The sequence below is a fragment of the Coregonus clupeaformis genome, chromosome 5, assembly GCF_020615455.1.
Source record: "Coregonus clupeaformis isolate EN_2021a chromosome 5, ASM2061545v1, whole genome shotgun sequence".
Taxonomy (NCBI): Eukaryota; Metazoa; Chordata; class Actinopteri; order Salmoniformes; family Salmonidae; genus Coregonus; species Coregonus clupeaformis.
Window position 1 is genome coordinate 35884752 of NC_059196.1, and position 14699 is coordinate 35899450.

Consider the following 14699-nt stretch of genomic DNA (forward strand, 5'->3'; position numbering starts at 1 on the left):
ATCAGTCTATACCAGCCTGACTGTTACCTGTCATCAGTCTATACCAGCCTGACTATTTCCTGTCATCAGTCTATACCAGCCTGACTGTTTCCTGTCATCAGTCTATACCAGCCTGACTCTTCCCTGTCATCAGTCTATACCAGCCTGACTGTTCCCTGTCATTAGTATATACCAGCCTGACTGTTTCCTGTCATCAGTCTATACCAGCCTGACTGTTCCCTGTCATCAGTCTATACCAGCCTGACTGTTCCCTGTCATCAGTATATACCAGCCTGACTGTTTCCTGTCATCAGTATATACCAGCCTGACTCTTCCCTGTCATCAGTCTATACCAGCCTGACTGTTCCCTGTCATCAGTATATACCAGCCTGACTGTTTCCTGTCATCAGTATATACAGCCTGACTGTTTCCTGTCATCAGTCTATACCAGCCTGACTGTTCCCTGTCATCAGTATTTACCAGCCTGACTATTCCCTGTCATCAGTCTATACTAACCTGCCTGTTCCCTGTCATCAGTCTATACCAGCCTGACTGTTACCTGTCATCAGTATATACCAGCCTGACTGTTCCCTGTCATCAGTCTATACCAGCCTGACTGTTCCCTGTCATCAGTCTATACCAGCCTGACTGTTACCTGTCATCAGTATATACCAGCCTGACTGTTTCCTGTCATCAGTCTATACCAGCCTGCCTGTTCCCTGTCATCAGTATATACCAGCCGGACTGTTACCTGTCATCAGTCTATACTAACCTGCCTGTTCTCTGTCATCAGTCTATACCAGCCTGACTGTTCCCTGTCATCAGTATATACCAGCCTGACTGTTCCCTGTCATCAGTATATACCAGCCTGACTGTTCCCTGTCATCAGTCTATACCAGCCAGACTCTTCCCTGTCATTAGTCTATACCAGCCTGACTGTTCCCTGTCATCAGTCTATACCAGCCTGACTGTTACCTGTCATCAGTATATACCAGCCTGACTGTTCCCTGTCATCAGTATATACCAGCCTGACTGTTCCCTGTCATCAGTATATACCAGCCTGACTGTTCCCTGTCATCAGTATATACCAGCCTGACTGTTCCCTGTCATCAGTATATACCAGCCTGACTGTTCCCTGTCATCAGTATATACCAGCCTGACTGTTCCCTGTCATCAGTCTATACCAGCCTGACTGTTCCCTGTCATCAGTCTATACCAGCCTGACTGTTACCTGTCATCAGTATATACCAGCCTGACTGTTCCCTGTCATCAGTCTATACCAGCCTGACTGTTTCCTGTCATCAGTCTATACCAGCCGGACTGTCCCCTGTCATCAGTATTTACCAGCCTGACTGTTCCCTGTCAACTGTCTATACTAACCTGCCTGTTCCCTGTCATCAGTCTATACCAGCCTGACTGTTACCTGTCATCAGTATATACCAGCCTGACTCTTCCCTGTCATCAGTCTATACCAGCCTGACTGTTCCCTGTCATCAGTCTATACCAGCCTGACTGTTACCTGTCATCAGTCTATACCAGCCTGACTATTCCCTGTCATCAGTCTATACCAGCCTGACTGTTACCTGTCATCAGTCTATACCAGCCTGACTCTTCCCTGTCATCAGTCTATACCAGCCTGACTGTTCCCTGTCATTAGTATATACCAGCCTGACTGTTTCCTGTCATCAGTCTATACCAGCCTGACTGTTCCCTGTCATCAGTCTATACCAGCCTGACTGTTCCCTGTCATCAGTATATACCAGCCTGACTGTTTCCTGTCATCAGTATATACCAGCCTGACTCTTCCCTGTCATCAGTCTATACCAGCCTGACTGTTCCCTGTCATCAGTATATACCAGCCTGACTGTTTCCTGTCATCAGTATATACAGCCTGACTGTTTCCTGTCATCAGTCTATACCAGCCTGACTGTTCCCTGTCATCAGTATTTACCAGCCTGACTATTCCCTGTCATCAGTCTATACTAACCTGCCTGTTCCCTGTCATCAGTCTATACCAGCCTGACTGTTACCTGTCATCAGTATATACCAGCCTGACTGTTCCCTGTCATCAGTCTATACCAGCCTGACTGTTCCCTGTCATCAGTCTATACCAGCCTGACTGTTACCTGTCATCAGTATATACCAGCTGACTGTTTCCTGTCATCAGTCTATACCAGCCTGCCTGTTCCCTGTCATCAGTATATACCAGCCGGACTGTTACCTGTCATCAGTCTATACTAACCTGCCTGTTCTCTGTCATCAGTCTATACCAGCCTGACTGTTCCCTGTCATCAGTATATACCAGCCTGACTGTTCCCTGTCATCAGTATATACCAGCCTGACTGTTCCCTGTCATCAGTCTATACCAGCCTGACTGTTCCCTGTCATCAGTCTATACCAGCCTGACTGTTACCTGTCATCAGTATATACCAGCCTGACTGTTCCCTGTCATCAGTCTATACCAGCCTGACTGTTTCCTGTCATCAGTCTATACCAGCCGGACTGTCCCCTGTCATCAGTATTTACCAGCCTGACTGTTCCCTGTCAACTGTCTATACTAACCTGCCTGTTCCCTGTCATCAGTCTATACCAGCCTGACTGTTACCTGTCATCAGTATATACCAGCCTGACTCTTCCCTGTCATCAGTCTATACCAGCCTGACTGTTCCCTGTCATCAGTCTATACCAGCCTGACTGTTACCTGTCATCAGTCTATACCAGCCTGACTATTCCCTGTCATCAGTCTATACCAGCCTGACTGTTTCCTGTCATCAGTCTATACCAGCCTGACTCTTCCCTGTCATCAGTCTATACCAGCCTGACTGTTCCCTGTCATTAGTATATACCAGCCTGACTGTTTCCTGTCATCAGTCTATACCAGCCTGACTGTTCCCTGTCATCAGTCTATACCAGCCTGACTGTTCCCTGTCATCAGTATATACCAGCCTGACTGTTTCCCTGTCATCAGTATATACCAGCCTGACTCTTCCCTGTCATCAGTCTATACCAGCCTGACTGTTCCCTGTCATCAGTATATACCAGCCTGACTGTTTCCTGTCATCAGTATATACAGCCTGACTGTTTCCCTGTCATCAGTCTATACCAGCCTGACTGTTCCCTGTCATCAGTATTTACCAGCCTGACTATTCCCTGTCATCAGTCTATACTAACCTGCCTGTTCCCTGTCATCAGTCTATACCAGCCTGACTGTTACCTGTAATCAGTATATACCAGCCTGACTGTTCCCTGTCATCAGTCTATACCAGCCTGACTGTTCCCTGTCATCAGTCTATACCAGCCTGACTGTTACCTGTCATCAGTATATACCAGCTGACTGTTTCCTGTCATCAGTCTATACCAGCCTGCCTGTTCCCTGTCATCAGTATATACCAGCCGGACTGTTACCTGTCATCAGTCTATACTAACCTGCCTGTTCTCTGTCATCAGTCTATACCAGCCTGACTGTTCCCTGTCATCAGTATATACCAGCCTGACTGTTCCCTGTCATCAGTATATACCAGCCTGACTGTTCCCTGTCATCAGTCTATACCAGCCAGACTCTTCCCTGTCATCAGTCTATACCAGCCTGACTGTTCCCTGTCATCAGTCTATACCAGCCTGACTGATACCTGTCATCAGTATATACCAGCCTGACTGTTCCCTGTCATCAGTATATACCAGCCTGACTGTTCCCTGTCATCAGTATATACCAGCCTGACTGTTCCCTGTCATCAGTCTATACCAGCCTGACTGTTCCCTGTCTTCAGTCTATACCAGCCTGACTGTTACCTGTCATCAGTATATACCAGCCTGACTGTTCCCTGTCATCAGTCTATACCAGCCTGACTGTTTCCTGTCATCAGTCTATACCAGCCGGACTGTCCCCTGTCATCAGTATTTACCAGCCTGACTGTTCCCTGTCAACTGTCTATACTAACCTGCCTGTTCCCTGTCATCAGTCTATACCAGCCTGACTGTTACCTGTCATCAGTATATACCAGCCTGACTCTTCCCTGTCATCAGTCTATACCAGCCTGACTGTTACCTGTCATCAGTATATACCAGCCTGACTGTTTCCTGTCATCAGTCTATACCAGCCTGCCTGTTCCCTGTCATCAGTATATACCAGCCGGACTGTTACCTGTCATCAGTCTATACTAACCTGCCTGTTCTCTGTCATCAGTCTATACCAGCCTGACTGTTCCCTGTCATCAGTATATACCAGCCTGACTGTTCCCTGTCATCAGTATATACCAGCCTGACTGTTCCCTGTCATCAGTCTATACCAGCCAGACTCTTCCCTGTCATTAGTCTATACCAGCCTGACTGTTCCCTGTCATCAGTCTATACCAGCCTGACTGTTACCTGTCATCAGTATATACCAGCCTGACTGATCCCTGTCATCAGTATATACCAGCCTGACTGTTCCCTGTCATCAGTATATACCAGCCTGACTGTTCCCTGTCATCAGTATATACCAGCCTGACTGTTCCCTGTCATCAGTATATACCAGCCTGACTGTTCCCTGTCATCAGTATATACCAGCCTGACTGTTCCCTGTCATCAGTCTATACCAGCCTGACTGTTCCCTGTCATCAGTCTATACCAGCCTGACTGTTACCTGTCATCAGTATATACCAGCCTGACTGTTCCCTGTCATCAGTCTATACCAGCCTGACTGTTTCCTGTCATCAGTCTATACCAGCCGGACTGTCCCCTGTCATCAGTATTTACCAGCCTGACTGTTCCCTGTCAACTGTCTATACTAACCTGCCTGTTCCCTGTCATCCAGTCTATACCAGCCTGACTGTTACCTGTCATCAGTATATACCAGCCTGACTCTTCCCTGTCATCCAGTCTATACCAGCCTGACTGTTCCCTGTCATCAGTCTATACCAGCCTGACTGTTACCTGTCATCAGTCTATACCAGCCTGACTATTCCCTGTCATCAGTCTATACCAGCCTGACTGTTTCCTGTCATCAGTCTATACCAGCCTGACTCTTCCCTGTCATCAGTCTATACCAGCCTGACTGTTCCCTGTCATTAGTATATACCAGCCTGACTGTTTCCTGTCATCAGTCTATACCAGCCTGACTGTTCCCTGTCATCAGTCTATACCAGCCTGACTGTTCCCTGTCATCAGTATATACCAGCCTGACTGTTTCCTGTCATCAGTATATACCAGCCTGACTCTTCCCTGTCATCAGTCTATACCAGCCTGACTGTTCCCTGTCATCAGTATATACCAGCCTGACTGTTTCCTGTCATCAGTATATACAGCCTGACTGTTCCCTGTCATCAGTCTATACCAGCCTGACTGTTCCCTGTCATCAGTATTTACCAGCCTGACTGTTCCCTGTCATCAGTCTATACTAACCTGCCTGTTCCCTGTCATCAGTCTATACCAGCCTGACTGTTACCTGTCATCAGTATATACCAGCCTGACTGTTCCCTGTCATCAGTCTATACCAGCCTGACTGTTCCCTGTCATCAGTCTATACCAGCCTGACTGTTACCTGTCATCAGTATATACCAGCCTGACTGTTTCCTGTCATCAGTCTATACCAGCCTGCCTGTTCCCTGTCATCAGTATATACCAGCCGGACTGTTACCTGTCATCAGTCTATACTAACCTGCCTGTTCTCTGTCATCAGTCTATACCAGCCTGACTGTTCCCTGTCATCAGTATATACCAGCCTGACTGTTCCCTGTCATCAGTATATACCAGCCTGACTGTTCCCTGTCATCAGTCTATACCAGCCAGACTCTTCCCTGTCATCAGTCTATACCAGCCTGACTGTTCCCTGTCATCAGTCTATACCAGCCTGACTGTTACCTGTCATCAGTATATACCAGCCTGACTGTTCCCTGTCATCAGTATATACCAGCCTGACTGTTCCCTGTCATCAGTATATACCAGCCTGACTGTTCCCTGTCATCAGTCTATACCAGCCTGACTGTTCCCTGTCTTCAGTCTATACCAGCCTGACTGTTACCTGTCATCAGTATATACCAGCCTGACTGTTCCCTGTCATCAGTCTATACCAGCCTGACTGTTTCCTGTCATCAGTCTATACCAGCCGGACTGTCCCCTGTCATCAGTATTTACCAGCCTGACTGTTCCCTGTCAACTGTCTATACTAACCTGCCTGTTCCCTGTCATCAGTCTATACCAGCCTGACTGTTACCTGTCATCAGTATATACCAGCCTGACTGTTCCCTGTCATCAGTCTATACCAGCCTGACTGTTCCCTGTCATCAGTCTATACCAGCCTGACTGTTACCTGTCATCAGTCTATACCAGCCTGACTGTTCCCTGTCATCAGTCTATACCAGCCTGACTGTTACCTGTCATCAGTATATACCAGCCTGACTGTTCCCTGTCATCAGTATATACCAGCCTGACTGTTCCCTGTCATCAGTATATACCAGCCTGACTGTTCCCTGTCATCAGTATATACCAGCCTGACTGTTCCCTGTCATCAGTCTATACCAGCCTGACTGTTCCCTGTCATCAGTCTATACCAGCCTGACTGTTACCTGTCATCAGTATATACCAGCCTGACTGTTCCCTGTCATCAGTCTATACCAGCCTGACTGTTTCCTGTCATCAGTCTATACCAGCCGGACTGTCCCCTGTCATCAGTATTTACCAGCCTGACTGTTCCCTGTCAACTGTCTATACTAACCTGCCTGTTCCCTGTCATCAGTCTATACCAGCCTGACTGTTACCTGTCATCAGTATATACCAGCCTGACTCTTCCCTGTCATCAGTCTATACCAGCCTGACTGTTCCCTGTCATCAGTCTATACCAGCCTGACTGTTTCCTGTCATCAGTCTATACCAGCCTGACTCTTCCCTGTCATCAGTCTATACCAGCCTGACTGTTACCTGTCATCAGTATATACCAGCCTGACTCTTCCCTGTCATCAGTCTATACCAGCCTGACTGTTCCCTGTCATCAGTCTATACCAGCCTGACTGTTACCTGTCATCAGTCTATACCAGCCTGACTATTCCCTGTCATCAGTCTATACCAGCCTGACTGTTTCCTGTCATCAGTCTATACCAGCCTGACTCTTCCCTGTCATCAGTCTATACCAGCCTGACTGTTCCCTGTCATTAGTATATACCAGCCTGACTGTTTCCTGTCATCAGTCTATACCAGCCTGACTCTTCCCTGTCATCAGTCTATACCAGCCTGACTGTTACCTGTCATCAGTCTATACCAGCCTGACTGTTCCCTGTCATCAGTCTATACCAGCCTGACTGTTACCTGTCATCAGTCTATACCAGCCTGACTATTCCCTGTCATCAGTCTATACCAGCCGGACTGTCCCCTGTCATCAGTATTTACCAGCCTGACTGTTCCCTGTCAACTGTCTATACTAACCTGACTATTCCCTGTCATCAGTCTATACCAGCCTGACTGTTTCCTGTCATCAGTCTATACCAGCCTGACTCTTCCCTGTCATCAGTCTATACCAGCCTGGCTGTACCCTGTCATCAGTATATACCAGCCGGACTGTTACCTGTCATCAGTCTATACTAACCTGCCTGTTCTCTGTCATCAGTCTATACCAGCCTGACTGTTCCCTGTCATCAGTATATACCAGCCTGACTGTTTCCTGTCATCAGTATATACCAGCCTGACTGTTCCCTGTCATCAGTCTATACCAGCCTGACTCTTCCCTGTCATCAGTCTATACCAGCCTGACTGTTCCCTGTCATCAGTATATACCAGCCTGACTGTTTCCTGTCATCAGTATATACCAGCCTGACTGTTCCCTGTCATCAGTCTATACCAGGCTGACTGTTTCCTGTCATCAGTATTTACCAGCCTGACTGTTCCCTGTCAACTGTCTATACTAACCTGCATGTTCCCTGTCATCAGTCTATACCAGCCTGACTGTTACCTGTCATCAGTATATACCAGCCTGACTGTTCCCTGTCATCAGTCTATACCAGCCTGACTGTTCCCTGTCATCAGTCTATACCAGCCTGACTGTTACCTGTCATCAGTATATACCAGCCTGACTGTTCCCTGTCATCAGTCTATACCATTCTGACTGTTTCCTGTCATCAGTCTATACCAGCCGGACTGTTACCTGTCATCAGTATATACCAGCCTGACTCTTCCCTGTCATCAGTCTATACCAGCCTGACTGTTCCCTGTCATCAGTCTATACCAGCCTGACTGTTACCTGTCATCAGTATATACCAGCCTGACTGTTCCCTGTCATCAGTCTATACCAGCCTGACTGTTCCCTGTCATCAGTCTATACCAGCCTGACTGTTCCCTGTCATCAGTCTATACCAGCCTGACTATTTCCTGTCATCAGTATATACCAGCCGGACTGTTACCTGTCATCAGTCTATACTAACCTGCCTGTTCTCTGTCATCAGTCTATACCAGCCTGACTGTTCCCTGTCATTAGTATATACCAACCAGCCTGACTGTTCCCTGTCATCAGTCTATCCCAACCAGCCTGACTGTCCCTGTCATCAGTATATACCAGCCTGACTGTTTCCTGTCATCAGTATATACCAGCCTGACTGTTCCCTGTCATCAGTATATACCAGCCTGACTGTTTCCTGTCATCAGTATATACCAGCCTGACTGTTCCCTGTCATCAATTTGATGTGTCTTGTCTACATCCCATCATAGTGGAGGGAGGGAGGTTCCCACACTGTCGTACTGAAATAGCCCTGTAGCAGAGGAAGGTCACAGAGGTCAAAGACAGAACACAGAGGGGCCGCAATACTGTAATCACTCTAACATATGTGACACCAAGAAATTCCCACACAGACTTTGATTAGTACAAGGTGAATAGTTATTTACCTAATAAACTATGTCTACTTCGATGGGGTCTAGGCAAAGATTACTTTTCAATTAGACTTTTAAGTTTGACAAAAGCATTTAAAGCCATTTCTCTGTTACGTTCTATGGCAGACAAGCAATGACATCACGTTTGATGTGGGGGGGGGGGCAGAATAGAACGTGGATTGATAGCAAATGTACGCTACACATACTGGCAGACATCAACTATGTCTGTCTGTGTCGATGGGATCTGGGAAAGGTGACACGTTTAATTGAATGTAAAGCATTCATGTGATATTCAAGTCTCTCTAACATATGATTACATACTCAGGCCCATCACACCTGAGATAGCTGAACTGTTGGCCAGTACCTCCCAATACTAGGCCTATCCACAGGGCTACTTACTGTATAAGAACATAGGCTTTCTGATCAAAAGCACATGAGGTGCTCCGGGCAGAGCGAAATGTGATTGGGGGTACAGTAAAATAATAAATAAAAGGTTGAAACCCCTTGCTGAAGACCATTAATGAGTCCTTTCCATCATAGCCTGCTCTGTTCTGGGCAGTCTGCACTTCTCTTCTGTCCATTTCATTCCAACACATGCTGCTGTTCTTGAGAGTCTTACGTTTTATGACAGCAATTACATTTAATTTGGGGGCAAAGTTAATATAATATACTGGCACCACATTAGTCTGTTCTTATATACTGGGACCACATTAGTCTGTTCTTATATACTGGGACCACATTAGTCTGTTTTTATATACTGGCACCACATTAGTCTGTTTTTATATACTGGGACCACATTAGTCTGTTTTTATATACTGGGACCACATTAGTCTGTGTTTATATACTGGGACCACATTAGTCTGTGTTTATATACTGGGACCACATTAGTCTGTTTTTATATACTGGGACCACATTAGTCTGTGTTTATATACTGGGACCACATTAGTCTGTGTTTATATACTGGGACCACATTAGTCTGTGTTTATATACTGGGACCACATTAGTCTGTTTTTATATACTGGGACCACATTAGTCTGTGTTTATATACTGGGACCACATTAGTCTGTTTTTATATACTGGGACCACATTAGTCTGTGTTTATATACTGGGACCACATTAGTCTGTTTTTATATACTGGGACCACATTAGTCTGTTTTTATATACTGGGACCACATTAGTCTGTTTTTATATACTGGGACCACATTAGTCTGTGTTTATATACTGGGACCACATTAGTCTGTGTTTATATACTGGGACCACATTAGTCTGTGTTTATATACTGGGACCACATTAGTCTGTTTTTATATACTGGGACCACATTAGTCTGTTTTTATATACTGGGACCACATTAGTCTGTTTTTATATACTGGGACCACATTAGTCTGTTTTTATATACTGGGACTATTTTGACCAGATCACTACTGGAGAGTGAGAGCCCTATACATAGGGTGCCATTTGTGACGCAGAAATACGTCATTCTGACATGTTGTTGTTTTTCCCTCTCTTCTTCCAGGGATGGTCTGGGCTGAGTGTAAGCAGCTGTGGTCCAAGGGAGCTCGGGAATATCTGTTGGAGACATGGAATCTTCTAGACTTTGGAATGCTGGGCCTTTTCGTGACGTCCTTCATCACTAAATTAATGGCATTCTGGCATGCGTATGCAGCACAGAGCTACGTCGACAAGCACTATACCGACCTGTCCAACATTACCCTGTCCCCGGAGATAGAGTACTACAGACTGGGTAGGTGAAGACAGAAACCTGTCCAACATTACCCTGTCCCCGGAGATAGAGTACTATAGACTGGGTAGGTGAAGACAGAAACCTGTCCAACATTACCCTGTCCCCAGAGATAGAGTACTACAGACTGGGTAGGTGAAGACAGAAACCTGTCCAACATTACCCTGTCCCCGGAGATAGAGTACTACAGACTGGGTAGGTGAAGACAGAAACCTGTCCAACATTACCCTGTCCCCAGAGATAGAGTACTATAGACTGGGTAGGTGAAGACAGAAACCTGTCCAACATTACCCTGTCCCCAGAGATAGAGTACTACAGACTGGGTAGGTGAAGACAGAAACCTGTCCAACATTACCCTGTCCCCAGAGATAGAGTACTACAGACTGGGTAGGTGAAGACAGAAACCTGTCCAACATTACCCTGTCCCCGGAGATAGAGTACTACAGACTGGGTAGGTGAAGACAGAAACCTGTCCAACATTACCCTGTCCCCGGAGATAGAGTACTATAGACTGGGTAGGTGAAGACAGAAACCTGTCCAACATCACCCTGTCCCCGGAGATAGAGTACTATAGACTGGGTAGGTGAAGACAGAAACCTGTCCAACATTACCCTGTCCCCAGAGATAGAGTACTACAGACTGGGTAGGTGAAGACAGAAACCTGTCCAACATTACCCTGTCCCCGGAGATAGAGTACTACAGACTGGGTAGGTGAAGACAGAAACCTGTCCAACATTACCCTGTCCCCAGAGATAGAGTACTACAGACTGGGTAGGTGAAGACAGAAACCTGTCCAACATTACCCTGAACCCAGAGATAGAGTACTACTGACTGGGTAGGTGAAGACAGAAACCTGTCCAACATTACCCTGTCCCCGGAGATAGAGTACTATAGACTGGGTAGGTGAAGACAGAAACCTGTCCAACATCACCCTGGCCCCGGAGATAGAGTACTATAGACTGGGTAGGTGAAGACAGAAACCTGTCCAACATTACCCTGTCCCCAGAGATAGAGTACTACAGACTGGGTAGGTGAAGACAGAAACCTGTCCAACATTACCCTGTCCCCGGAGATAGAGTACTATAGACTGGGTAGGTGAAGACAGAAACCTGTCCAACATTACCCTGTCCCCAGAGATAGAGGTACTACAGACTGGGTAGGTGAAGACAGAAACCTGTCCAACATTACCCTGAACCCAGAGATAGAGTACTACTGACTGGGTAGGTGAAGACAGAAACCTGTCCAACATTACCCTGTCCCCAGAGATAGAGTACTACAGACTGGGTAGGTGAAGACAGAAACCTGTCCAACATTACCCTGTCCCCGGAGATAGAGTACTACAGACTGGGTAGGTGAAGACAGAAACCTGTCCAACATTACCCTGTCCCCGGAGATAGAGTGCTATAGACTGGGTAGGTGAAGACAGAAACCTGTCCAACATTACCCTGTCCCCGGAGATAGAGTACTATAGACTGGGTAGGTGAAGACAGAAACCTGTCCAACATTACCCTGTCCCCAGAGATAGAGTACTACAGACTGGGTAGGTGAAGACAGAAACCTGTCCAACATTACCCTGTCCCCGGAGATAGAGTACTATAGACTGGGTAGGTGAAGACAGAAACCTGTCCAACATTACCCTGGCCCCAGAGATAGAGTACTATAGACTGGGTAGGTGAAGACAGAAACCTGTCCAACATTACCCTGTCCCCGGAGATAGAGTACTACAGACTGGGTAGGTGAAGACAGAAACCTGTCCAACATTACCCTGTCCCCAGAGATAGAGTACTACAGACTGGGTAGGTGAAGACAGAAACCTGTCCAACATTACCCTGTCCCCAGAGATAGAGTACTATAGACTGGGTAGGTGAAGACAGAAACCTGTCCAACATTACCCTGTCCCCAGAGATAGAGTACTACAGACTGGGTAGGTGAAGACAGAAACCTGTCCAACATTACCCTGTCCCCAGAGATAGAGTACTACAGACTGGGTAGGTGAAGACAGAAACCTGTCCAACATTACCCTGTCCCCAGAGATAGAGTACTACAGACTGGGTAGGTGAAGACAGAAACCTGTCCAACATTACCCTGTCCCCGGAGATAGAGTACTACAGACTGGGTAGGTGAAGACAGAAACCTGTCCAACATTACCCTGTCCCCAGAGATAGAGTACTACAGACTGGGTAGGTGAAGACAGAAACCTGTCCAACATTACCCTGTCCCCAGAGATAGAGTACTACAGACTGGGTAGGTGAAGACAGAAACCTGTCCAACATTACCCTGTCCCCGGAGATAGAGTACTACAGACTGGGTAGGTGAAGACAGAAACCTGTCCAACATCACCCTGTCCCCGGAGATAGAGTACTATAGACTGGGTAGGTGAAGACAGAAACCTGTCCAACATTACCCTGTCCCCAGAGATAGAGTACTATAGACTGGGTAGGTGAAGACAGAAACCTGTCCAACATCACCCTGTCCCCGGAGATAGAGTACTATAGACTGGGTAGGTGAAGACAGAAACCTGTCCAACATTACCCTGTCCCCAGAGATAGAGTACTACAGACTGGGTAGGTGAAGACAGAAACCTGTCCAACATTACCCTGTCCCCAGAGATAGAGTACTACAGACTGGGTAGGTGAAGACAGAAACCTGTCCAACATTACCCTGTCCCCGGAGATAGAGTACTACAGACTGGGTAGGTGAAGACAGAAACCTGTCCAACATTACCCTGTCCCCAGAGATAGAGTACTACAGACTGGGTAGGTGAAGACAGAAACCTGTCCAACATTACCCTGTCCCCAGAGATAGAGTACTACAGACTGGGTAGGTGAAGACAGAAACCTGTCCAACATTACCCTGTCCCCAGAGATAGAGTACTACAGACTGGGTAGGTGAAGACAGAAACCTGTCCAACATTACCCTGTCCCCGGAGATAGAGTACTATAGACTGGGTAGGTGAAGACAGAAACCTGTCCAACATTACCCTGAACCCGGAGATAGAGTACTACAGACTGGGAAGGTGAAGACAGAAACCTGTCCAACATTACCCTGAACCCAGAGATAGAGTACTACAGACTGGGTAGGTGAAGACAGAAACCTGTCCAACATTACCCTGTCCCCAGAGATAGAGTACTATAGACTGGGTAGGTGAAGACAGAAACCTGTCCAACATTACCCTGTCCCCAGAGATAGAGTACTACAGACTGGGTAGGTGAAGACAGAAACCTGTCCAACATTACCCTGTCCCCGGAGATAGAGTACTACAGACTGGGTAGGTGAAGACAGAAACCTGTCCAACATTACCCTGTCCCCGGAGATAGAGTACTATAGACTGGGTAGGTGAAGACAGAAACCTGTCCAACATTACCCTGGCCCCAGAGATAGAGTACTACAGACTGGGTAGGTGAAGACAGAAACCTGTCCAACATTACCCTGTCCCCAGAGATAGAGTACTACAGACTGGGTAGGTGAAGACAGAAACCTGTCCAACATTACCCTGTCCCCGGAGATAGAGTACTACAGACTGGGTAGGTGAAGACAGAAACCTGTCCAACATTACCCTGAACCCAGAGATATAGTACTACTGACTGGGTGAGCGCAGACAGAACATTTACTTTTAAATAATTCATTTAAATACAAAAAACTCTGCTAGGGAGGCTGGTCAAGGTTGCATTATATCAGTAACATTTCACAGCCTGGTCCCAGATCTGTTGGTGCTCTTGCCAACTCCATTGCTCATTGTCAAGCCAAATGGAAACATACCGGCACCCAAGCTAGAAATCTCACTGTGCATGTTATTCACGACAGTAGAATCAATATTAAAGTCAAATGAAAAATGAACCTTTGCCCCAGACAAAATATTGACATCCAGGTATGTTTATGAGGTGCTGGAGTTCTCGGTCACTTCATCACAAATCTAAAAACTGCTGCACATGCTCCCTTTGCATAGACCCAATCGAAGTAGACATGTATGTATATATGTATTTACATGTTAAATAACTATTCACCTTGTACTAATCAACGTCCCTGTGGTCATTTCTTGGTGTCACATACACTACCGGTCAAAAGTTTTAGAACACCTACTCATTCAAGGGGTTTGTCTTTATTTTTAGAATAATAGCGAAGACATCTAAACTATGAAACAACATATATGGAA

At 46.5% G+C, this 14699-nt stretch overlaps 1 protein-coding gene across 1 annotated transcript in view; it reads left to right on the forward strand.

Annotated features, from left to right (window-relative positions):
- trpc6b (transient receptor potential cation channel, subfamily C, member 6b) overlaps positions 1-14699 on the forward strand; it is a 67984-nt gene that overhangs the window by 21783 nt on the left and 31502 nt on the right. The window contains exon 5 of the mRNA XM_041876917.1: positions 10322-10549. Within this exon, the coding sequence (XP_041732851.1) occupies positions 10322-10549 (228 nt within the window). The remainder of the gene's footprint in view (positions 1-10321; positions 10550-14699) is intronic.